General features: G+C 46.5%; 1 protein-coding gene across 4 annotated transcripts in view; it reads right to left on the bottom strand.

Moving 5' to 3' along the window:
- The window catches only part of TMEM183A (transmembrane protein 183A), a 106,419-nt gene extending 88,545 nt beyond the window's left edge, over positions 1–17,874 (bottom strand). Inside the window, exon 1 of one of the 4 annotated variants that reach the window (XM_069239009.1) lies at positions 17,593–17,874. Coding sequence is in view for 1 of the 4 variants with exons in the window: in XM_069239008.1 (XP_069095109.1) it covers positions 17,593–17,656 (64 nt within the window). In the remaining 3 variants the exon portion in view is untranslated. Of the gene's footprint in view, positions 1–17,131; positions 17,484–17,578 lie in introns of those variants that run through there. The other 3 variants (XM_069239008.1, XM_069239011.1, XM_069239012.1) reach the window with 3 other exon arrangements.
- Positions 17,875–25,774: the final 7,900 nt, after the last annotated feature.

Raw genomic sequence — 25,774 nt, 5'->3', positions numbered from 1 at the left:
AGTGCCGCGGAAGCACCGCCAACAGGCTGGCGGTGCTTCATGGGCAATTCTGACCACGGCGGTAAAGCCACGGTCAGAAAAGGGCCGCCGGTTTACCCCCTTCCCGCCATCCTGGTCCTGGCGGTAAAAACCGGCGGGAACGGGTGTCGTGGGGCCCCTGGGGGCCCCTGCACTGCCCATGCCACAGGCATGGGCAGTGCAGGGGCCCCCTAACAGGGCCCCATAATGATTTTCCGTGTCTGCCTAGCCACTGCACCCGTCGCACACCAGCAACTCCGCCGGCTCCATTCGGAGCCGGCTTCATCGTTGCTGGGGCTTTCCCGCTGGGCGGGCGGCCTTTTGGCGGTCGCCCGCCCAGCGGCAAAGTCAGAATGACCGCTGCGGTCATTTGACCGCGGTGCAGTCTTCTGGCGGTCTCCGCCCGGCGAGCGGCGCCCGCCGGGGTCGGAATGACCCCCTTAGTCTTCTTTTAGAATGGTATAAACAAGACTACAAGTCCCAGAATTTTAAGTTTGAAAAAACTGAACTGGAGCAGCAAATCACGCATGAACTTGGGGAAACTGGACAGGGCTGCATAACATGAATCATTTTTCTGCACTTTACATTTATCTCAAATGAAAAGTTACCTTAATCATCAAGGTAACTTTTCATTAAAATTAACTGACATTTAAGCACAGTTAGAAACAGAATTTTGATCACAGCTCCAATATTGTGTTGAATTCACTCAGGAACTGAAAAGGGACATTTTAGCCTATGTTTGTAAAAAAGAAAAAAAAAGAAAGTTAGTGAGAAATACATTTTCTTATTAAACATGCATCTGTTCCTCCGGTGAGCCATAAAGCTGGCTATACAGGACCTCCATAGTCAGCAAATGGAGATCCATTGCTGAGAAGCTAGGAGCTTTGTCACCTGCCTTTCCAGGCATCTTAGCTCCCAGAGGTCAGAAAAAGCAGCAATAGTGGAGGAGGCAACGGAGGTTGTTTTTGATACACCAGGTACATGTACACATCGTAAGCGATCATCAGCAGACACGGACACATCCATTGGCTTTTGTATGTTGTCACACATGTTAGCTTATGGCTGCATCCATTGTGGAGTTTTATACCAATTACTTGGTCAACCTCCACTGATGGCTGTCTGATTGCAAATGTCCTGACAGATTGTGAAACAGTGTATTTGTAATTAAGTGCGTCACCACCACTCAAAATAGTGGCTAGTTTGTTTACATATACAAAATGTAAACATTACTCATTTTTTAAAAAGAAAAACAGTATTATGTAGTGCATTACTGTAGCTAAATGTGACAGTTGCTCTGTTTTGTTTATAATTCCATTGACGGACTTTTTGTGATTTCTTTTTTTAATTTGAAAATTCCAAAACACTGGAGCAGTATCTGGTGGCACGCTACAACTAGTTTGCAGTGGTGTACTATCAGAAGTTCTTTCTTCCATGAGGAGACATCAACAGCTTCATATAGTTTCCACAGAATGAGGATTTTGCCAATGTGAAAGAAGATTTTGATGCTTTGGGTGGGCTATCACATGTAGCTGGAGCAAATGATGGCACACCTATTACCTTAGAGCCACGACAGGAAAGAGCACAAGTCTACCGCAATCAGAAGGGCTTCCATTCAATGTGCAAGTTGTCTTCTTACCCGATTTGTACATCACAAGCGTGTGTGCACGCGTTTCCCAGGATCAACACAGGATTCTTTTGTACTATGGAATATCAGCAAATGTGACAACTTGGACCCGAGATGGCCTGGCTTGTTGGCAAGTACAAATTCTCAATAGAATTATTAGTAAAGTTCTAGTTTAAGAATCTACAATGGGATTATATAGTTGGCTCATTTTTTTTTTTATCCATATAGGAGACTCAGCTTATCTGAACTGACCATGGTTAGCATCACTGACGAATCCAACACCACCAGGGGAAGTCTGCATGAATGAGGCCCATGGTAAAAAACAGAGGTCAGTGGAGCGGGCTCCTGGGTTCCTAACGGCCATATTTAGAGGTCTGGATCAGACTGGTGGAGACCTCCTCTACTTACCCGATAAGGTGTGCAAAATTACAATGGCATACTGCATGTTGTACAACACAGCCTTGCCATTGAACATCCTGTACACTGCAGAGGATGGAAACCAAGATGAGCCACTGGGAAAGGATGTTGAAATGCCAAATGATGATATTGGCGAAGAGGAAGGAACGGATGTAGGAGGCTGGACTGGCTTGTAGTGAGTACCAAGGGGTACTTGCACCTTGCACCAGGCCCAGTTATCTCTTATTAGTGTATAGGGTGTCTAGCAGCTTAGGCTGATAGATAATGGTAGCTTAGCAGAGCAGCTTAGGCTGAACTAGGAGACGTGTGAAGCTACTACAGTACCACTTAGTGGCATATGCACAATATCATAAGAAAACACAATACACAGTTATACTAAAAATAAAGGTACTTTATTTTTATGACAATATGCCAAAGTATCTTAGAGTGTACCCTCAGTGAGAGGATAGGAAATATACACAAGATATATATACACAATAGCAAAAATATGCAGTATAGTCTTAGAAAACAGTGCAAACAATGTATAGTTACAATAGGATGCAATGGGGAAACATAGGGATAGGGGCAACACAAACCATATACTCCAAAAGTGGAATGCGAACCACGAATGGACCCCAAACCTATGTGACCTTGTAGAGGGTCGCTGGGACTATTAGAAAATAGTGAGAGTTAGAAAAATAACCCTCCCCAAGACCCTGAAAAGTGAGTGCAAAGTGCACTAAAGTTCCCCTAAGGACAAAGAAGTCGTGTTAGAGGAATAATGCAGGAAAGACACAAACCAGCAATGCAACAACTGTGGATTTCCAATCTAGGGTACCTGTGGAACAAGGGGACCAAGTCCAAAAGTCACAAGCAAGTCGGAGATGGGCAAATGCCCAGGAAATGCCAGCTGCGGGTGCAAAGAAGCTTCTACTGGACAGAAGAAGCGGAGGTTTCTGCAGGAACGAAAAGGGCTAGAGACTTCCCCTTTGGTGGACGGATCCCTCTCGCCGTGGAGAGTCGTGCAGAAGTGTTTTCCCGCCGAAAGAACGCCATCAAGCCTTGCTAGCTGCAAATCGTGCGGTTAGCGTTTTTGGACACTGCTGAGGCCCAGGAGGGACCAGGAGGTCGCAAATTGGACCAGCACAGAGAGGGGACGTCGAGGAAGACAAGGAGCCCTCTCTGAAGCAGGTAGCACCCGGAGAAGTGCCAGAAACAGGCACTACGAGGATGCGTGAAACGGTGCTCACCCGAAGTCGCACAAAGAAGTCCCACGTCGCCGGAGAACAACTTAGGAGGTCGTGCAATGCAGGTTAGAGTGCCGTGGACCCAGGCTGGACTGTGCACAAAGGATTTCCGCCGGAAGTGCACGGAGGCCGGAGTAGCTGCAAAAGTCGCGGTTCCCAGCAATGCAGCCCAGCGAGGTGAGGCAAGGACTTACCTCCACCAAACTTGGACTGAAGAGTCACTGGACTGTGGGGGTCACTTGGACAGAGTCGCTGGATTCGAGGGACCTCGCTCGTCGTGCTGAGAGGAGACCCAAGGGACCGGTAATGCAGCTTTTTGGTGCCTGTGGTTGCAGGGGGAAGATTCCGTCGACCCACGGGAGATTTCTTCGGAGCTTCTGGTGCAGACAGGAGGCAGACTACCCCCACAGCATGCACAAGCAGGAAAACAGTCGAGAAGGCGGCAGGATCAGCGTTACAGAGTTGCAGTAGTCGTCTTTGCTACTATGTTGCAGGTTTGCAGGCTTCCAGCGCGGTCAGCAGTCGATTCCTTATCAGAAGGTGAAGAGAGAGATGCAGAGGAACTCGGCTGAGCTCATGCATTCGTTATCTAAAGTTTCCCCAGAGACAGAGACCCTAAATAGCCAGAGAAGAGGGTTTGGCTACCTAGGAGAGAGGATAGGCTACTAACACCTGAAGGAGCCTATCAGAAGGAGTCTCTGACGTCACCTGGTGGCACTGGCCACTCAGAGCAGTCCAGTGTGCCAGCAGCACCTCTGTTTCCAAGATGGCAGAGGTCTGGAGCACACTGGAGGAGCTCTGGACACCTCCCAGGGGAGGTGCAGGTCAGGGGAGTGGTCACTCCCCTTTCCTTTGTCCAGTTTCGCGCCAGAGCAGGGCTAAGGGGTCCCCTGAACCGGTGTAGACTGGCTTATGCAGAATTGGGCACCTCTGTGCCCAACAAAGCATTTCCAGAGGCTGGGGGAGGCTACTCCTCCCCTGCCTTCACACCATTTTCCAAAGGGAGAGGGTGTCACACCCTCTCTCAGAGGAAGTTCTTTGTTCTGCCATCCTGGGCCAGGCCTGGCTGGACCCCAGGAGGGCAGATGCCTGTCTGAGGGGTTGGCAGCAGCTGCAGTGAAACCCCAGGAAGGGCAGTTTGGCAGTACCAGGGTCTGTGCTACAGACCACTGGGATCATGGGATTGTGCCAACTATGCCAGGATGGCATAGAGGGGGCAATTCCATGATCATAGACATGTTACATGGCCATATTCGGAGTTACCATTGTGAAGCTACATATAGGTAGTGACCTATATGTAGTGCACGCGTGTAATGGTGTCCCCGCACTCACAAAGTTCAGGGAATTGGCTCTGAACAATGTGGGGGCACCTTGGCTAGTGCCAGGGTGCCCTCACACTAAGTAACTTTGCACCTAACCTTTACCAGGTAAAGGTTAGACATATAGGTGACTTATAAGTTACTTAAGTGCAGTGTAAAATGGCTGTGAAATAACATGGACGTTATTTCACTCAGGCTGCAGTGGCAGGCCTGTGTAAGAATTGTCAGAGCTCCCTATGGGTGGCAAAAGAAATGCTGCAGCCCATAGGGATCTCCTGGAACCCCAATACCCTGGGTACCTCAGTACCATATACTAGGGAATTATAAGGGTGTTCCAGTAAGCCAATGTAAATTGGTAAAAATGGTCACTAGCCTGTTAGTGACAATTTGGAAAGAAATGAGAGAGCATAACCACTGAGGTTCTGATTAGCAGAGCCTCAGTGAGACAGTTAGTCACTACACAGGTAACACATTCAGGCACACTTATGAGCACTGGGGCCCTGGGTTACCAGGGTCCCAGTGACACATACAACTAAAACAACATATATACAGTGAAAAATGGGGGTAACATGCCAGGCAAGATGGTACTTTCCTACAACGGACTTGCGTCAAGATGTTATTGACAACTTCATCACGAGTGCCTCATTATGAACCTGGAGGTCTCATGACTGCCAGGTTCGCAGTGGTGGTCGGAACACCGCCTTTGTGGCAGTCCGAGTGCCATATTACGACTGCGGCTGTTACACCCCGGTTCGACCGCCAGGATTAGTCGTCCCAGCGGTCCTAAACCACCAGGGCAGCCAGTGAACACTGCGAAGGTGCTGGTGCACCCTGCAATCTACAGCATTGCCGCCGGCTGGATTATGAGCCAGAGACAATGCTGTAGGTCATTTCCCAGCTGGACCAGCAGTCGGAAACTGAGGTACCCGCCCACTAACCCAGTAGGAAACTCGTAATGGGCCTGGCGGGGCGGCAGCCACACTGGCGGCAGCCTCCCTGATGGGATTTCGGTGGACGGGCTTTTCTGTCCGCTGAAATCGTAATAAGGCCCTAAATGTCTAAGCAAATTTTAACATACTGAGTATAAAAGTCTGTGCTAGAATTGTTTTTTTTTTTTTTTAGGAATGGCAAGTCAAGGAAATTCTGGATTATACAGCAAAAGCGTTTTCAGATAAAAATGGAGCAACCTAAAGTAAAAAGAAAATTAATAGAATGATTAGACCTTTATGTGTTTTTGGTAATTACACAAAAATTTTAAATTACACACGTGCAAACTTCAAAACAGCAGGTGGAGAGATATCCTAAAAAGAAAGTGTATATAACATATACTAAACATTCAACCCAACACAGTAGAGAGGAGAAAGGAGACCTAAATCACTCCTAGGCCTAGCAGGCTAAAACCCAGACTATTATACAAATTAGAAGGCTTTATAGCATTAGTCATCTTATAAACATTGCAAAGTACATTTAGTACCAATACAACTTATATTCAGCATACAACACCACAAATTAAAATCTTTAAGTCAACACACTTTCATTTGTGAAACCAATTACGTCAATTCAATAACAGGAAAGCGACAACATACAAAATGAAATAAAATGACACTTTTATATAGCATAAAATGGAGATTGAGAAATGCATAACAATTTAGCATGTATGTAAGAAAACAGACAATGACCAACATCACATTGCGCTATTTTCTAGATACAAAACAAGACATCATGGCAGTTGTCATTTCAAATCAACATTAAGTACACTTACAAAATTGTGATTTCAACCTAACTAGTTAAAAATATGCAGTGACAATGAACACACATTTAAAATATATGAACATATGTTAATTATGTTAATAGGTGAAAAAACACTTACAAGCACCATACATTCATTTGAAATTAGGTGGAGTTTGGAACCTGCTATCTTAACTACAACATAACAGACAAGGCAAATGCAAGTGATAATCCATGAAGAACACACATAGTGAACATTAATAAAACAAGAGATACTACCATAACACTACTAATTTGATAACAATAGATTTGGAAATTTTAAATGTGGGTTTATATGTTGTACAAAGGTGCTAAACACATTAGAGACTGCTATCTTAGGAGTGCAAACTACATTTATGTTTAGTGAGACATTTATAAATCAAATTTACCAGTCTTCAATCCACCATGGATTCAAGTGAAATCTTCAGGATGTAGGATCGGCAAGACCTCCTCCTCCCAGGGAAAAAGTTGTAAGGTGTGGGGCTGGGAGAACCACCACCAGTCCTCTGGGCCTCCAGGTGATGCTTGGAGACCAGGTAAAGCACTCTCCCCCAAAAGGTGTTCCACCTCTTCCTAATTTCCTCCTCTGTTCGCAGGTTGTTTGCTACAGCATACACTATCAACGATTCTGGACTACATTTGCTTTTTCTGAGCTATTGCTGTATTATGTACTTGGGGTTAAAACAACTGTAGCTCTACAATAATTTCATCCACCACGACTGACAATTCTACCTCCGTATAACGGGGATTTCTTCCCACCCTGCCATTATGAGTGAGTAAAAATAAATGAAATAAAAGGACTCACAACTTAAAGAATTAAAAAATACAAATGACAAACAGAGGGAGAAAAACATTTTTTTAACCTGACTTGTGTGACAATTTCTTCAGGAAAATAGTGTTGTGCAGTGGAATGGCAGCGGATCATGGTCTGAAATGGAATGTGATTTATAGTGCGGTATGCAGGTGTCAACAATTAGCCAAAAGACATCAGGTGTGTGCCACTAGCATTCATCCAATAGCCACAGGCATAGTACAATGTGGAACATGTCCCGCAACTGACTCCTGCAGTCAAAGGCCACCACTAGAACACCACCAACACAACTGTGATATCTAAATATGCTCAGTACAATCCTGATGCAACTGAGTACTACTAGGCAGCATAGAAGTCCACCTGGTAGGCAGCAACAAACCCTTTACACAACAGAATATACACTGTCGAAGTGGGTGGAGGTTCAGCTGCCATACAACTAAATACAAGGGTCAGAAATCCATCAGCTTGATAGAGTGTTTGAAACCGCTGCCACAGAGGAAAGACGGAAGTCCCGTCAAGATCTAAATTCAGCCTTAACTTCAGTCTTTGACAGCGAACTTTAAAAAGAACGTGCACATGTGGCACTAGTTACCAAATCTAGTAGTTAGACCCATACTGGAACCCTGAAAACATTTTTTTTTTTTTTTTTAAATACAAAACTATGTGTGATATGAATCCCAAATGATGTTTTTAAAGTGTATATATTTGTTCTAGGATAGCTGCTATTCATCAAGGAGACTTTGTATTAAGCCTCTCTTCTTTTTCTACTGTGCTGGATGTCTGCCTTTGGCTTGTGATATCCAGGCATCCAAACGTTATCATTGAACTGTTTTATGTAATTAAAGAGGAGGTTATTGGTCACAAAACAATGGCACTGTCAAAACAAAGGCTACAGGAATCATTGGTTTCTATGCAAATAGACAAATGATTGCTTTATGAAGACTGACAAGAAAACAGGCAAGCGGAAGATTTACTACATTTAAAAATAAATTTCGGAGTCGCACAGGTTATTAAAAAAAAAAAAAACTGTAGAGAATATTACACTTATATTTTGTCTATAACAAATGTAAACTTTTCTTCTTAAACTGAACCAAGTGCATTTCACGACAATACGAACTCAACATTTTAACATACTAATAATGGCACAATTCTTCTGAAATCTTATAAATTATGCTTAAAATAAAAAGAGGCCATTAAGAGCGCCTTGCTACCCCAAGTGGATATCATGGATATCACAGCAGTAATTGCACACTACACTACATTTAAATGTACAGCTTTTAGTGTGAAGCAGTGCAGTGGTCTGTTGGCCCAGCCCATTTCAGAAATGGCATGTGCTTAAGGTGTCACACTCATGCAATTAGATTTGCAGGAGATGCATGTTATGCCACTTAATTTCAAATGGCCTTTTAGAAGTGCGAGAGAACATTTTTGTATTACCCGGAAACCCATGTTTTTGTGAAAGATTTTCTGTTCAGAATTTTCGAAAACTTGTTGTGTGGAAAACAATTTTATCCTCTATGTAATGCTTGAAAAAGTTGTAATTACTGTTTGTGTGCTTGTGTGCAGGCGTATGTGCATGCACATGGACGTCCACATGTATCTAGAGTAGGTGTGCTTGTTGCACTGAATTCTCACAAGGTGCTACGACAGTTGCACAGTCATTTCAAATTCACAATGGCAAATTTTGTTTGCCATTACGTTAAGGGATAATCCTCGGACAAGTGTTGTTGGCCTCTGCAGGTTCACTTCACTTCACATAAGTGACTAGCATTAGTCTTCTGAAAATGTTTTGTTTTCTCTAACTCATTACTATGGCTCGCAAATACATGTGCCAATACTGCCTTGCATGTAAACTCCATGTCTAATGTCTCACTTTCACTTAAGATATGATGTTGAAGAAGAAGGGTAGTCAAGCCCCATGGCTATTTATACTTGATTAGTTGTTCATAAATAATAATGAGCACACTGATGACATTCATGCTATGTATTTTTAACATGCCCTTGACTTGTTCACGACGATTTATTTTTGTTCAAATTAAAGATGCTTTAGTAATCGATAAGCTACTCTGAATACCACCGAAAGCAATTTATATCTGAAGAGCTTCTTCATTGATTGGCAAATTTGCATCTCCTTGGATGAGCGATTGAGAGAATTAATGAATGCATTAAGGAATGTATGGATGAGTATAAAGACAGCTGAATGGGTGACTAAATTAACTACACATACAACATAGCAAAATATAAACTACCTGTGCACTTCCATTAAAAACTATCTATTGGTGACAATTTAATAAATCAAGATTTGAAGTGTTGCAGACGCAGTTATCACTGGTGTTTTGGATATGTAGCTGGCTTGAGAACATGTCAATACTTTGCACTGGTCAGCATGTCAAATAAATATCGGTCTGTGTGATATCGTTTTACATGGAGGCTCTGCATACACCATCCAAATGTCAAGTCTTTAGGCTTTGTCAGTTCTTATTTTATTTTTTGAAAGCCTGGAAGCTACCCAGACATTTCCTGCTTCTTCAATCAATGTTTGTAAAGCATAGCTACTCACCCGTGAGGGTCTCAAGGCACTGGGGGCTTCAACCTAAGAGCCATGTCTTGATGTTCTTCCTGAAAATGGTGAGTGACAGGCTTTGTCTGAGATGCGGGGGGGAGGTTGTTCCAGCTCTTTGCTGTTGTCCTCAGGCAGTAGTTTTGCGGATGCGAGGTATGGTGGCCAGGGCTATCTGGGCAGAGCGGAGGGATCTTGCAGGGGTGTGGAAGGAGACGCAGTGGTTCAGGTAGGCTGGTCGTGCGCTGTGTATGGCCTTGTACGTGTGGGTGAGAAGCTTGAAGGTGATTCACTTCTCGACCCTGTAGCCAGTGGGAGGGTCCAGAATGAGTCTGGCGGCGTCGTTCTGGATGAGTTGTGGTTTATGTTCCCAGTTGAAGTGGTTGGCGTAGAGGGAGTTACTGTAGTCGAGCTTGCTAGTGACCAAGGCCTGCGACAGTCTGCTGGGATCCATCCAAGATCTTCTGAAGTTTGCAGAGTGTGTGCCAGCAGGAGAAGGAAACAGAGTTTACCTGGCGTCATGGACTGGAAGGAGTTGAGAATGATTCCTAAGTTGCTGGCAGGCTCAGTCGGTGCAGGGGGGGGCACTGAGGGATGTGGGCCACCAGGAGGAGTCCCAAGCTGAGGTGGCGTTTCCAAAGATGAGCTCAGTCTTGTCAGAGTTGAGCTTGAGGCAGCTTTTTCTCATTCAGGTGGCGACGGCTTCCATTCTGAGTGGAAGCTCCTTTTGGCCGTGTCCAGGTCTTCGGTGAGGGAAGTGATGAGTTGTGGGTCATTGGTCTATGACACGATGTTCATACCGTGGCTTCTGACGATGGCAGCAAGAGGGGTCATGTATACGTTGAACAGTGTGGAACTCAGTGAGGATCCTTGGGGGACTCTGCAGTTGACTCCTATATGTCTGGAAGTTTAGAGCGGGGGTCTGACCCGCTGCGTTCTCCAGGAGAGGAAGGAGTGGATCCATTCCAGGAATCTTCCACAGATTCCTATGTCGTGGAGTCTGGTGTGCAGACTGCTGTGGGAGACCATGTCAAATGCTGCTGAGAGGTCAAGGAGTATGAGTGCTGCAGTGTGGCTGCGGTCTAGGAGTAATCTGATGTCGTCGGTGACTGCCAGGAGGGCTTGTCTCCGTGCTGTGGAAGCCAGACTGGGAGATGTCCAGGGAGTTGTTGGCCTAAATGAAATTCCATAGTTGTGTTGACTGCTTTCTCCAGTACTTTGGTGGGGTATGGTAGCAGCTACATGGGCTGGAAATTCTTTATTTCTGATGGGTCGGCCGAAGGTTTCTTTGGGAGAGGGCTTATTCGGCGTGTTTCCAGTCTTTGGGGAAAGATGCCTATGTTGATGGAGCGGTTGATTGTCTTCCGTAGCTCGGGGCAATGGATGCACTGGCTCTGATGTGTATGTGGTGCGGGCAGGGGTCCGAGGGGGCTCCGGAGTGGATGCTGTTCATGATGTTGACTGTTTCCTCTGTGGTGAGCATGGACCAGTTGTGGATGGTCTGGGTGGGTTCTGGGGGGGATGGGTTGGTCACCGGTTCCAGTGCCAGGATTTTCCAGGAGGAAGCTGTTGTAGATGTCCAAGATCTTGTGGTGGAAAAAGGAGGTGAGTTTGTGACAGAGGTCCTGTGATGGGGTAGGGATGCTGGTTGCTTTGGAGGGGGAGGGGAAACTGAACACGATGACAGAAGAGTTCCTTAGAGTTGTGTGAGGAGGAGTTGATGTGCTCCCGGAGCGTGTCCTTCCTTACGTTCTTCATTTTTTTATCGGTGGCCAGCGGTTGCGGCTCTGAATGAGGCGAGGTCTTCGCTGGTTTGGCTGTTCCTCTATTTTTTCTCTAAACGTCTGCAGGTACGCTTTGATTCTTAGAGTTCGCTGGTGAACCAGCTGTCTTTCATAGGTACGCGTTTGGCCGATGTCAGCCGGAGAGTGGCTAGAGTGTTGGCACGTTCAGTGATCCATGCGTTGAGAATGAGCGCTTCTGTTTTGGCATCATCAGAGGGAGAGATTTGGCGGGTGATGAGGTGAGTTACTTATTGGAGATTTTGTTCCAATTTCTGTGGGGGGGTCCTGGAGATGCAGGTGTGGCGACCGTGAAGTGTATGCAACAGTGGTTGGTCCAGTCTCAGGTGGAGATGGTCTCAATGGTGATCCAGTAGCTTGAGGTGAAGATGAGGTCCAGTGTGTGTCCTGCAATGTGTGTGGGTGCGGAGAAAGGGTGGGGAGGTTGTCGAGTAGAGCAGTGGTGTTTGGGTAGATGCAGTCCTCAAGGTGGAAATTCAGGTTGCCGAGGAGGAAGTAGTGGACTGACGCCAGGCCCTGAGGGGTAGCGATGTCTACAACGTTGTATATGAAAGCTGGGCGGGCACGGGTGGCCTGTACTACAGGGTGCACAGATAGAGGAGTTGTGATTGGGGTGGACTAGCAAGTGAAGTGTGTTCCTTGGTGGTGCAGTGTTCTTCGGGGGCGGCCCTGACACATAGTGAGGACTTGTGTATGATGGCTAGTCCTCCGCCAGGGCAGGAGGGCCGGTCCCTCCTTAGGATGCTGTAACCATCGGGAATGACGATGTCTGGACCCAATGTGCGGTTGGTCCAGGTCTCATAAGGCAGGCAATGTCCGGTTGGGCGGTATCGATCAAGTCCCAGAGTTCAGTGACGCGTGTGTGGAGGCAGCAGATTTTCAGGAGCAGGCAGTTGATGGGGTTGTGGTGGTTGTTGGCATCTTTGCGTATAGAGAGTACCTTCAGCTTGTTGAGGCTGGCACTGAAGGTGCAGTTCCTGCAGGTGAAAGGTCGGTGGGTGTCCTTGAGAGAGATGGTACAACATTTGTTGAGACGTCCGGTGTTAAGGGAGAGGAGGGTCCCAGAGGCGTAACGGAGGAAGTCCACGGGTGGTTTAATGCAGATCCAGGGTTCCTGGTGCTGGGCAAGGTCCAGGCTGGGACGGGCACAAACAGGCTTGCCCTTGGCACGGCTGCGCTGGGGCCGCCATTAAGAAGGGGAGGAGTAGCGGTCAGCTGGGAGGCGGGAAAGGTGCTTCAAGGGGGGTGGGGGGGTAGCAGGGGAAGAGGGGAGAAAGGAAAAAGGAATAAAAGGAAAAAACAAGAGGAAAAGCAAGAGTGAAAGTGACAGAGAGAAATAAATACTTATTTGTGATGGCTGTTAGAAATGGGGTCTTTGGTTGACAGTCAGGTTATCCCCTGTTCGAGCAAGGACCCTCACTCTAGTCTGGGTAAAAGAGAATCATCCTCAGCTAACCCCTGCTTACCCCCTTGGTAGCTTGGCAGAGCAGTAGGCTTAACTTCAGAGTGCTAGGTGTAAAGTATGTGTACCAACACACACAGTAACTTAATGAAAACACTACAAAATTACAACACCAGTTTAGGAAAATAGGAAATATTTATCTAAACAAAACAAGACCGAAATGACAGAAATCCGACATACATAAGTCAAGTTATGAATTTTTAAAGATTAAACTAAAAAATAACGCTTAGAAACACAAAATGCTTCGATGCGGTGTTAACACGACGTCATGACGGAGTCATTCCCAACAAGCCGACACCAGCGGTGCCAGACACGGAGTCGCGTAGACCCCCAAGTACAATACCTTTGGTAAAGAGTGAAAACAAGTTGATGCTCGGTCGATGATCGCGGCGTCTGTGCGAAACGTTAAATCTGCACACTTTGAGCGGTGTCACAGCGTGGTGCGGCGACTTCCACAGAGTTGTGGACTTCAGCGGGACTGCAGTGGTGTCGGGCCTGCGATGGTCGTCGCGTTCAAGCGAAGATCACGAAGTCGGTTGCAGGCGGCGTCACCGGATTCAGCAGCGGCATAGGTCCGAAGTCGATTTCCTTGGATTTCCACCAGCTTTCCTTTCAAGGGCCCAGGGACTGGCTAGGGCACCACTTCTCAGAGCAGGAGTCTTTCCAGAGACTCCAGGTGCTGGCAGAAAGAAGTCTTTGCTGCCCCTCAGAATTCAAACAACAGGAGGCAAGCTCTAAATCAAGCCCTTGGAGATTTCTTCACAAGATGGAAGGCACACAAAGTTCACTCTTTGCCCTCTTTCTCTGGCAGAAACAGCAACTGCAGGATAGCTCCACAAAGCACAGTCACAGGCAGGGCAGCACTTCTCCTCAGCTCTTCTCCAGGCAGAGGTTCCTCTTGTTTACAGAATTTTTCTAAAGTCTGTGGTTTTGGGTGCCCTTCTTATACCCAATTTCCCCTTTGAAGTAGGCCTACTTCAAAGTAAAGTCTCTTTTGAATGTGAAATCCTGCCTTGCCCAGGCCAGGCCCCAGCCACTAACCAGGGGGTCGGAGACTGCATTGTGTGAGGACAGGCACAGCCCTTTCAGGTGTAAGTGACCATGTAGTGTGGTTGGTTTTACGTATCCTTTGCGCGTTAGCTTCAGGCTTTAGGCCTTTGTGCACTTTGCCCTGGATGTATTTTATTCATTTGCTGGCAGCTTAGAGCCTCTGTGCACTTTGCTCTAAATGCTTTTTATTAGGCTTCGTACTGTTATTTTTCAAATAGCCAGTTCTACGGTTTTGTTTTTTATTCATATCACACTGTTTTGCCTACTTCAGCACTGGAGTTCTCCATAACACATTCACTCTGTGCTTCAGTCAAGGATACAGTCTGGTACATTAGTAACACAAAAGGATGATGGACGGAGTGCTGACAATGCAAACACTCACCCCCAGTCACAGATCTGGGTTTAATCCATCGTTCTTTTGCTCACCATGCCACCCCAGTTCGGACCCAGCCATATGCAAATCAGTCTTGACCCTGTTCCTCATGGGAACAGTCCAGCCCGAACTGCTAGGCCAGGTCCTCCCTGGACTGGAAACAAGCATCCTGGGACCGGTTTCAGGGTATCACCCTTCTTCAGCCAGGCTAGCTTGATTCCAGTGGCACAGTGAGCAAGGGACCCACGTCTGGGCATACCCTTATCACTTAGGGCAACATTAGTAACACAATTCTAAAAGTGGCATTTTCAAACACACAATCTTAAAATAAACTTTACTAAAAGATGTATTTTAAAATTGTGAGCTCAGAGACCCCAAACTCCACATCTCCATCCTCTTGCAAAGGAAATCTACGTTTTAATCAGATTTAAATGTAGCCCCCATGTTAACCTATGAGAGGGACAGGCTTTGCAACAGTGAAAAACGAATTTAGCAATATTTCACTGTCAGGACATATAAAACACATTACTTTATGTCCTACTTTAATCATACAGTGCACCCTACCCTTGGGGCTACCTAGGGCCTACCTTAGGGGTGCCTTTCATGTAAGAAAAGGGAAGGTTTAGGCCTGGCAAGTGGGTACACTTGCCAAGTCGAATTTACAGTTAAAACTGCACACACACAGACACTGCAGTGGCAGGTCTGAGACATGATTACAGAGTGATTACAGGGTGGCACAACCAGTGCTGCAGGCCCACAAGTAGCATTTGATTTACAGGTCCTGCCACTTCTAGTGCACTTTACTAGGGACTTACTAGTAAATCAAATATGCCAATCATGGATAAACCAATTACATACATTTTATACAGAGAGCAGATGCACTTTGGCACTGGTTAGCAGTGGTAAAGTGTTCAGAATTCAAAAGCAAACAGGTCAGAAAAAATAAGAGGCAGGAGTCAAAAGGATTGGGGATGACCCTGCATAAGCAAAAAAAAGTCCACCAATGGCCACTAGACCAACAAGGATGAGACGCAGGGATGAGCCTGCAGGTGGAGGAGGGGCCTCCAACTGAGAGTCAGGATACTCTCAGTTCGTCCCAGAAAACGGCAGAGGCAGCAGCCGCTGACAGAGGAGTTGGGGAGGGAAGCAGACGCTGACCAGGTCAATGCAGTTGCCCTCTCACAGCACTGCAGCTGCCATTAAGAAGGGGAGGGGTGGAGGAAGCAGTCAGCTGGTAGGTGGGAAAGATGCTTAACGGGAGGGCAGAGGAAAGAGTGGAGAAAGGAAAAAGGAATAAGAGGAAAAACGAACAAGAGAAAAAGGAAGAAAAAGCTAGAGTGAAAGAGCAACAGAGAGAAAGAAATACATACTTGTGATGGCCACTAGACCACCAGGGATGAGGAGCAGGGACAAGCCTGAGGGTTGAGGAGGGCCTCGAACTGAGAGTCAGGAGATTCTCAGTTCGTCCCAGGAAAAGGCAGAGGCAGCAACAGCTGGGGAAGGGAGAAGACGCTGACCAGGAGGTCAGTGCAGCTGCCCTCTCACAGCGCTGCAGCTGCCAGTAGAAAGGGGGGGGTCTTCTTGAATGTGCCTCATCCAGTATTGTAACAAAGCCATTCCAAGATGCCAGCCACGAATTGGCAGACATGCGCCTTATTATGTGACAACCACTGACTGTTCTTTGTTATACTTTCCTAAAAAACATTCAAAGAAAACAAGCACTGAAAAAGCCAATAAGTTGGCAACAAATGACAGACCTATTGTCTTTGCCAATGCTTGTTTGAACTTGAGGTGAAATTATTGTTAGATGGTGGGCTCAGGGAATTTTCTTTTTCAAATGGAACCAAGGTGGTTGAGGTCTCAAAAAACAGAAGTCCAGCTTCCCTCAGCAGCCAGCACCGACGATAAGACCGGAGACAGAAAATCGGACTATAATGTACGCCTCTGTCTGGTGGTACCTCCGTCCCACTGACAACGGTAATTTCACAAATCTCAAACATTTCTCATTACATTCAAACACTGCCCTATATGAAAAAAATGGCTTTGGGGCTAAATAAAATTTGAACATCAAATGGCAATTAATAATATTTTAAGAGGTGGGAGACATAGCTCATTTTTTACATTTATAATAGGGAGTATCCTGCATAAATCAGAGATGTTAGCCTATTAGCAGTGTTTCCCAAAATGAGGGTAACTACCCACTGGTAGGTCACAAGCGAATTGTTGGTGGGTCATGAAAGTTGAAATAAAGATGCCTTTAAATCATGTGTTTAACTTGTCACTTTTGCTAGTAATGCAAACATATAAGTCAGCTGTAAGGCTGCTTTACTCTTAATACGGGGATTGCTGTGTACTTCTTCTCTGACCTCAAAGTGAGAACATTTTGTAGTGAATTATGTGACAATGTAGGATGTAATTTGTTTTGCAATGTGCAACAAAACGTAAATTAGCTGTAAATGAACTGTATGCATCTAGAAGTTAGAAAAAGCTAAATAGAAGCCCTTTTTGTAATGTGTAGTGTGCTGGAAACAGGTTTTAATGGGCTCAAATCAAGACACTTCCTTGGTGATGCGCAAATAATAAATATTAGTTTCGTCAGTAAAACTGTACATCTGTGCACATTTAGTGGTCATTTCAGTTGAAAACGTGCTGTATTTAAATGTTACTCCAGATGCTTTAGCTACATTCAAAAACTGACCCACCTCATGTCCCTTAAACGATACGTGGATCGCGAACGTTTGTTGTCCTAAAACGTGTCAATCTGCCGCATAATTCAAAGGCTTCAATCAGTAGCGTGGGGGGTGCAGGGGGGGGGGGGCGCTCGCGAGTGCTAAAATCCACGGGTTAGGGGGCGCAAATTACTTGCCTTGCCCCGGGTGCTGACAACCCAAGCTACGCCACTGGCTTCAATGAAAAGTGAAATTATGATTTGCCATGCATGGCCCGAATCGTCGGGTAACACGCCCACCTCCTAGGACCTACCCTCTAATTTAGACTTTACTTTCTTACTAACCACGCCCCACAAACTCTGTCGTCTTTCGGGTCTAGGTGCTCGGGGGGTCACTACCTGGCATTTCCCTTTTTACTGTTCAATCCTAACTGCCGCGCATTTATGATGCCGGTGCGCCCCGGTCTTGGACCCGCCTTACTTGCGATGTCTTACCCCTGGCCGTGCTCAGTGACTCTCCGCGGTCTTTCACCCGTCTCCCACGGCGTTTTTTGCGCATGGCTGCGGCTCAGAGGCCTGTAAAGGGCGGCTTACGAAGTTTTCAACTTTGTCTACCATGGCGCGCAGTAGTTGTTGGGCTCACTGCAGTTCAATGTACGTGTAAAGAATGGGGCACTTCTTGCCTCTGCCGCCATGCTTGATCCTTAAATGATTAGCCCGGCTCTAGCGTAAACCGTACGGCTACAGACTTTCTTCTATTGCCATGACCATGTCTGTGACGCTGCGCTCCTTGGAGGTTGGCGTATGATGCTACCCGGGTGCTGCACTGTCGGCCATATTGAACGTTTTACTGCTTCGCCGTTTGAGTTGAGCTTTTATGATGTTAATAATACTAAAGAGTTTCTACTGGTTCGGACTTCCCCTTGCCCATTTTACTTTGTTTAAAATTGCGCAGAGAAGTGAACTTTCATTTTTATGTTTACTTTGATGGTCAATTGAACTAGACGGTACATGCTTTAATATAATTGAAGACACTGAATATTCCAAGCAACAATGGCTATGCCATATATAGTCACGACTCAATGAATGGTAGTTAAAACATTTGCAAGCCGACTGCTCTGAATTCGAGCAGAAGAGGCGGGTAGGGAGAAGCCACCATAGTTTCATACTGCAAAGTAGGAAATAAATATACGTATTTTCGCAAGCCAGTGACAACTCTGTATTCCCCTTCTCCTTGCGTGTAACGAATGTTTGAGAAAGAGGGCGGGTTGATGTAGACAAACTCTTCCGTAGAAATGTAGTGCACTAAAGGTAAAGAAATCTTGATCGAAAGTGCGTATGGTATATTGATTCATTCTAGGGAGCCCAGAATATGTTTAAAATGGGGGCACGGAGGCAAGGGCTGTTTGCACCACTGAAGGTGTGCTGAACACAGCAAGAAAGCCATGTTGTTTACGTATGCTAATAAAAAGAACTGAAAGCACTTTAGTTGAAGGGACTTTTAACCCCTTCGCTTCCAGGCCTTTCCCCCTCAGGTGCCAAGCCGTTTTTTGGCTGTTTGGGGTAGTTCGCGCTTAGGCCCTCGTCCACATAAACTACCAATGCCAGATTTGCATCCCTTTTTTTCCCAACATCCTAGGGATTCTAGAGGTACACAGGCTTAGTGGGTTACCTCGAAGGAGACCAAGAAATTAGCCAAAATACAGCGAAAAGGGTTTGCGGTGCTAAAATCACCATCTTCCCAGCTTTCAGGAACAGGCAGACTTAAATCAGAAAACGCAATTTTTTCAACACAATTTTGGCATTTTACTGGCACATACCCCATTTTTACTATTTTTTGTGCTTTCCTCCTCCTTCCAGTTGGTGACAGAAATGGGTGTGAAACCCATGCTGGATCCCAGAAAGCTAAACATTTCTAAAAATCAGACAAAACTCTGAATTCAGCAAGGTGTAATTTATGTAGATCCTACAAGGGTTTCCTACAGAAAATAACAGCTGAAATGAAAAAATATTGAAATTGAGGTGAAAAAACTGCCATTTTCCCCACATTTTACTCTATAACTTTTTCCTGCAATGTCAGATTTTTTAAAGCAATATATTGTTACGTCTGCTGAACCCTTCTGGTTGTGGGGATATATAGTACTTGTACGTTCATCAAGAAACCTAGGTACCCAGAGCCAATAAATGAGCTGCACTTTGCAATGGGTTTTCATTCTATACCGGGTATACAGCAATTCATTTGCTGAAATGTATAGAGTGAAAAATAGGTATCAAGAAAACCTTTGTATTTCGAAAATGGGCACAAGATAAGATGTTGAGAAGTAGTGGTTATTTCTACATCTCTGAATTCCGGGGTGCCTATTACAGGGCATTTCTCAAATAGATGTCTTTTTTACACACAGTCTTACATTTGGAAGAAAAAAATGTAGAGAAAGACAAGGGGCAATAACACTTGTTTTGCTATTCTGTGTTCCATCAAGTCTCCAGATACAAATGGTACCTCACTTGCATGGGTAGGCCTAATGCTTGCGACAGGAAACGCAACATGGACACATAACATTTTTACATTGAAATCTGACGTGTTTTTTGGAAAGTGCCTAGCTGTAGATGTTGGAATCTGGATCAGCCGGCACCTAGGGAAACCTACCAAACCTGTGCATTTTTTTAAACTAGACACGTAGGGGAATCCAAGATGGGGTGACTTGTGGGGCTCTCACTAGGTTCTGTTACCCATAATTTTTTGCAAACCTCAAAATTTGGCCCAAAAAACACTTTTTCCTCATATTTCGGTGACAAAAAGTTCTGAGATCTGAGAGGAGCCACAAATTTCTATCTACCCAGCGTTCCCTCAAGTCTCCCAATAAAAATGGTACCTCACTGTAGGAAAGTACCATCTTGCCTGGCATGTTACTCCCATATTTCACTGTATATATGTTGTTTTAGTCTATGTGTCACTGGGACCCTGCCAGGCAGGGCCCCAGTGCTCATAAGTATGTGCCCTGTATGTGTTCCCTGTGTGACGCCTAACTGTCTCACTGAGGCTCTGCTAACCAGAACCTCAGTGGTTATGCTCTCTTTGCTTTCCAAATTTGTCACTAACAGGCTAGTGACTAAATTTACCAATTCACATTGGCACACTGGTACACCCATGTAATTCCCTAGTATATGGTACTGAGGTACCCAGGGTATTGGGGTCCCTGGAGATCCCTATGGGCTGCAGCATTTCTTTTGCCACCCATAGGGAGCTCTGACAATTCTTACACAGGCCTGCCACTGCAGCTTGCGTGAAATAACGTCCACGTTATTTCACAGCCATTTACCACTGCACTTAAGTAACTTATAAGTCACCTATATGTCTAACCTTCACCTGGTGAAGGTTGGGTGCAAAGTTACTTAGTGTATGGGCACCCTGGCACTAGCCAAGGTGCCCCCACATCGTTCAGGGCAAATTCCCGGACTTTGTGAGTGCGGGGACACCATTACACGCGTGCACTGTACATAGGTCACTACCTATGTACAGAGTCACAATGGTAACTCCGAACATGACCATGTAACATGTCTAAGATCATGGAATTGTCACCCCAATGCCATGATCCCCTGGGTCTCTAGCACAACCTCTTGTACACCGAGGCAAGGGACCCAAAACCTGGAGCAGCCAGGAGATTGGTCATTCCCCTGCAGTATAGAGAGTTCCTCCTAACTCTTGCACATGACATTCCTTTGGCTGGGCATTTGGGCCAGATCAAAACATGGGAAAGGCTTGCCCCCCTGTTTCACTGGCCAAGGATGTCAGAGGACACTAAAGATTTTTGCAAGTCTTGTGTGACCTGACAAGCCAGTGGCAAGACTGGTGGCACACCAAAGGCTCCCCTTATTCCACTACCTGTGGTTGGGGTCCCCTTTGAAAGGGTAGGGGTTGACATAGTTGGCCCCCTTGACCCTCCTACTGCTTCAGGCAATAGGTTTATCTTGGTGGTTGTGGACCATGCCACAAGATATCCTGAAACAACTCCTCTAAGGACCACTACAGCTCCTGCAGTGGCAAAAGCCCTCCTGGGAATCTTTTCCAGGGTGGGTTTCCCAAAAGAGGTTGTATCAGACAGTGGTAGCAACTTTATGTCTACATACTTGAAAGCTATGTGGAAGGAATGTGGTGTAACCTACAAATTCACCACTCCTTATCATCCACAGACTAATGGACTGGTAGAGAGGTTTAATAAAACTCTCAGAAGGTATGATAATGGGACTCCCTGAAAAACTCAGAAGGAGATGGGATGTCCTGTTACCTTGCCTCCTTTTTGCTTACAGGGAGGTACCCCAGAAAGGAGTGGGCTTCAGCCCCTTTGAACTCCTCTTTCGACACCCTATAAGAGGTCCACTAACACTTGTGAAGGAGGGTTGAGAACAACCTTTAAAAGCTCCCAAACAGTACATAGTGGACTATGTACTTCGCCTAAGATCCAGAATGGCCGAGTACATGAAAAAGGCCAGTAAAAACCTTCAGGCCAGCCAAGAGCTCCAGAAGCAATGGCATGACCAGAAGGCTGTTCTGATTCAATACCAACCAGGACAGAAGGTGTGGGTATTGGAGCCTGTGGCCCCAAGAGCACTCCAAGACAAATGGAGTGGATCCCATCTAATTGTTGAGAAAAAGGGTGAGGTCACCTATTTGGTAGACCTGGGCACTGCCAGGAGTCCCCTTAGGATGATTTATGTCAACCACCTAAAATCCTACCATGACAGGGCTGATCTCACCCTGCTCATGGCAACATATGAGGAACAGGGAGAAGAGAGTGACCCTCTCCCTGATCTCTTCTCCTCCACTGAAGAGGATGCTTTAGTGGAGGGAGTAGTTTTGGCAGATTGTCTGACTGCAGAACAGAAAGACAACTGCATAAATCTCCTTGGACAGTTTTCTGAACTCTTTTCCACTGTGCCTGGCACCACATCTTGGTGTGAACACACAATTGATACTGGAGACAGCATGCCTGTCAAAAGTAAAATCTATAGGCAGCCTGACCATGTCAGGGACTGCATAAAACAAGAGGTTCAGAAAAGGCTTGATCTAGAAGTCGTTGAACCTTCTGAAAGCCCATGGGCGAGTCCTGTGGTGCTTGTACCAAAGCCTCACTCAAAAGATGGAAAAAGGGACATGAGGTTTTGTGTAGACTACAGAGGTCTCAATCAGGTAACAAAAACTGATGCTCACCCTATACCCAGGGCAGATGAGCTCATAAATACACTGGCATCTGCCAAGTATCTAAGCACCTTTGATTTGACTGCAGGGTATTGGCAGATCAAATTGGCTGAGGATGCTAAACCTAAAACTGCATTTTCAACTACAGGAGGGCACTACCAATTTACAGTGATGCCCTTTGGTTTAAAAAATGCAGCTGCCACTTTTCAGAGGTTGGTGAACACAGTCCTGCAAGGGTTGGAGGCTTTTAGTGCAGCATATCTAGATGATATAGCTATCTTTAGCTCCACCTGGGATGAGCACCTGGTCCACCTTTGGAAAGATTTGGAGGCCCTGCAAAAGGCAGGCCTCACTATCAAGGCCTCAAAGTGCCAGATAGGGCAGGGAAAGGTGATTTATCTGGGACACCTGGTAGGCGGAAAACAGATTGCACCACTTCAGGGGAAAATCCAGACAATCATGGATTGGGTTCCCCCTACAACACAGACCCAGGTGAGAGCCTTCTTAGGCCTCACTGGGTATTACAGGAGATTCATTAAAAACTATGGCTCCATAGCAGCCCCTCTTAATGATCTCACAAGTAAGAAGATGCCTAAAAAGGTATTATGGACAGCTAGCTGTCAGAAAGCTTTTGAGGAACTCAAACAGGCCATGTGCTCTGCATCTGTCCTAAAAAGCCCATGTTACTCCAAGAAATTCATTGTTCAAACTGATGCATCTGAATTAGGGGTAGGGGCACTCTTATCACAACTGAGTTCTGAGGGCCAGGATCAACCAGTTGCTTTTATCAGCAGAAGGTTGACCCCTAGATAAAAGCGTTGGTCTGCCATTGAGAGGGAGGCCTTTGCTGTGGTCTGGGCACTGAAAAAGTTGAGGCCATACCTGTTTGGCACTCACTTTATTGTTCAGACAGACCATAAACCTCTACTTTGGCTAAAACAAATGAAAGGTGAAAACCCTAAATTGTTGAGGTGGTCCATGTCTCTACAGGGAATGGACTATACAGTGGAACATAGACCTGGGAGTACCCCCTCCAATGCAGATGGACTCTCCAGATATTTCCACTTAGACAATGAAGACTCATCAGGTCATGGCTAGTCTTATTGTCCTTCGTTTGGGGGGGGGGGGTTGTGTAGGAAAGTACCGTCTTGCCTGGCATGTTACCCCCATATTTCACTGTATATATATTGTTTTAGCCTATGTGTCACTGGGACCCTGCCCTGTATATATATTGTTTTAGTCTATGTGTCACTGGGACCCTGCCAGGCAGGGCCCCAGTGCTCATAAGTATGTGCCCTGTATGTGTTCCCTGTGTGATGCCTAACTGTCTCACTGAGGCTCTGCTAACCAGAACCTCAGTGGTTATGCTCTCTCTGCTTTCCAAATTTGTTACTAACTGGCTAGTGACTAAATTTACCAATTCACATTGGCACACTGGTACACCCATATAATTCCCTAGTATATGGTACTGAGGTACCCAGGGTATTGGGGTTCCAGGAGATCCCTATGGGCTGCAGCATTTCTTTTGCCACCCATAGGGAGCTCTGACAATTCTTACACAGGCCTGCAACTGCAGCCTGCGTGAAATAACGTCCACGTTATTTCACAGCCATTTACCACTGCACTTAAGTAACTTATAAGTCACCTATATGTCTAACCTTCACCTGGTGAAGGTTGGGTGCAAAGTTACTTAGTGTGTGTGTACCCTGGCACTAGCCAAGGTGCCCCCACATCGTTCAGGGCAAATTCCCCGGACTTTGTGAGTGCGGGGACACCATTACACGCGTGCACTGTACATAGGTCACTACCTATGTACAGCGTCACAATGGTAACTCCGAACATGGCCATGTAACATGTCTAAGATCATGGAATTGTCACCCCAATGCCATTCTGGCATTGGGGTGACAATTCCATGATCCCCTGGGTCTCTAGCACAGAACTCGGGTACTGCCAAACTGCCTTTCCGGGGTCTCCACTGCAGCTGCTGCCAACCCCTCAGACAGGTTTCTGCCCTCCTGGGGTCCAGGCAGCCCTGGCCCAGGAAGGCATAACAAAAGGACTTCCTCTGAGAGGAAATAGGTGATAGGTGTGAAGGCTGGGGAGGAGTAGCCTCCCCCAGCCTCTGGAAATGCTTTGATGGGCACAGATGGTGCCCATCTCTGCATAAACCAGTCTACACCGGTTCAGGGATCCCCCAGCCCTGCTCTGGCATGAAACTGGACAAAGGAAAGGGGAGTGACCACTCCCCTGACCTGCACCTCCCAGGGGAGGTGCCCAGAGCTCCTCCAGTGTGTCCCAGACCTCTGCCATCTTGGAAACAGAGGTGTCTGTGGCACACTGGACTGCTCTGAGTGGCCAGTGCCAGCAGGTGACTTCCTTCTGATAGGCTCTTACCTCTCTTGGTAGCCAATCCTCCTTCCTAGGTAGCCAAACCTCTTTTTCTGGCTATTTAGAGTCTCTGCTTTGGGGATTTCACCAGATAGCGAATGCAAGAGCTCACCAGAGTTCCTCTGCATCTTTCTCTTCACCTTCTAGCAAAGGATCGACCGCTGACTGCTCAGGACGCCTGCAAAACCGCAACAAAGTAGCAAGACGACTACTAGCAACCTTGTATCGCTTCATCCTGCTGGCTTTCTCGACTGTTTCCAGGTGGTGCATGCTCTGGGGGTGGCCTGCCTCCTCTCTGCACCAGGAGCTCTGAAGAAATCTCCCGTGTGTCGACGGAATCTTCCCCCTGCAACCGCAGGCACCAAAAGACTGCATCACTGGTCCTCTGGGTCCCCTCTCAGCACGACGAGCGTGGTCTCTGGAACTCAGCAACTCTGTCCAAGTGACTCCCACAGTCCAGTGACTCTTCAGTTCAAGTTTGGTGGAGGTAAGTCCTTGCCTCCCCATGCTAGACTGCATTGCTGGGTACAGCGTGATTTGCAGCTGCTCCGGCTCCTGTGCACTATCCCAGGATTTCCTTCGTGCACAGCCAAGCCTGGGTCCCTGACACTCCTTCCCGCAGTGCACAATCTTCTGAGTTGTCCTCCGGCGTCGTGGGACTCCCTTTTGTGACTTCGGGTGGACTCTGGTTCACTTTTCTACCAAGTGCCTGTTCAGGTACTTCTGCGGGTGCTGCCTGCTTCTGTGAGGGCTCCCTGAGTTGCTGGGCGCCCCCTCTCTCCCCTCCCCCAAGTGGCGATATCCTGGTTCCTCCTGGGCCACAGTAGCACCCAAAAACATGTACCGCGACCCTTGTAGCTAGCAAGGCTTGTTTGCGGTCTTTCTGCGTGGGAACACCTCTGCAAGCTTCATCGTGACGTGGGACATCCATCCTCCAAAGGAGAAGTTCCTAGTCCTCTTCTTTCCTGCAGAACTCCAAGCTTTTTCCAACAGGTGGCAGCTTTCTTGCACCATCAGCTGGCATTTCCTGGGCTCTTGCCCACTCTCGACACTTGCGACTATTGGAATTGGTCCCCTTGTCTTACAGGTACT

The sequence above is a fragment of the Pleurodeles waltl genome, chromosome 6 (genome assembly GCF_031143425.1).
Source record: "Pleurodeles waltl isolate 20211129_DDA chromosome 6, aPleWal1.hap1.20221129, whole genome shotgun sequence".
Classification (NCBI taxonomy): domain Eukaryota; kingdom Metazoa; phylum Chordata; class Amphibia; order Caudata; family Salamandridae; genus Pleurodeles; species Pleurodeles waltl.
Note: the sequence above shows the minus strand (reverse complement) of the source record. Positions and strands in the feature narration are given on the sequence as shown.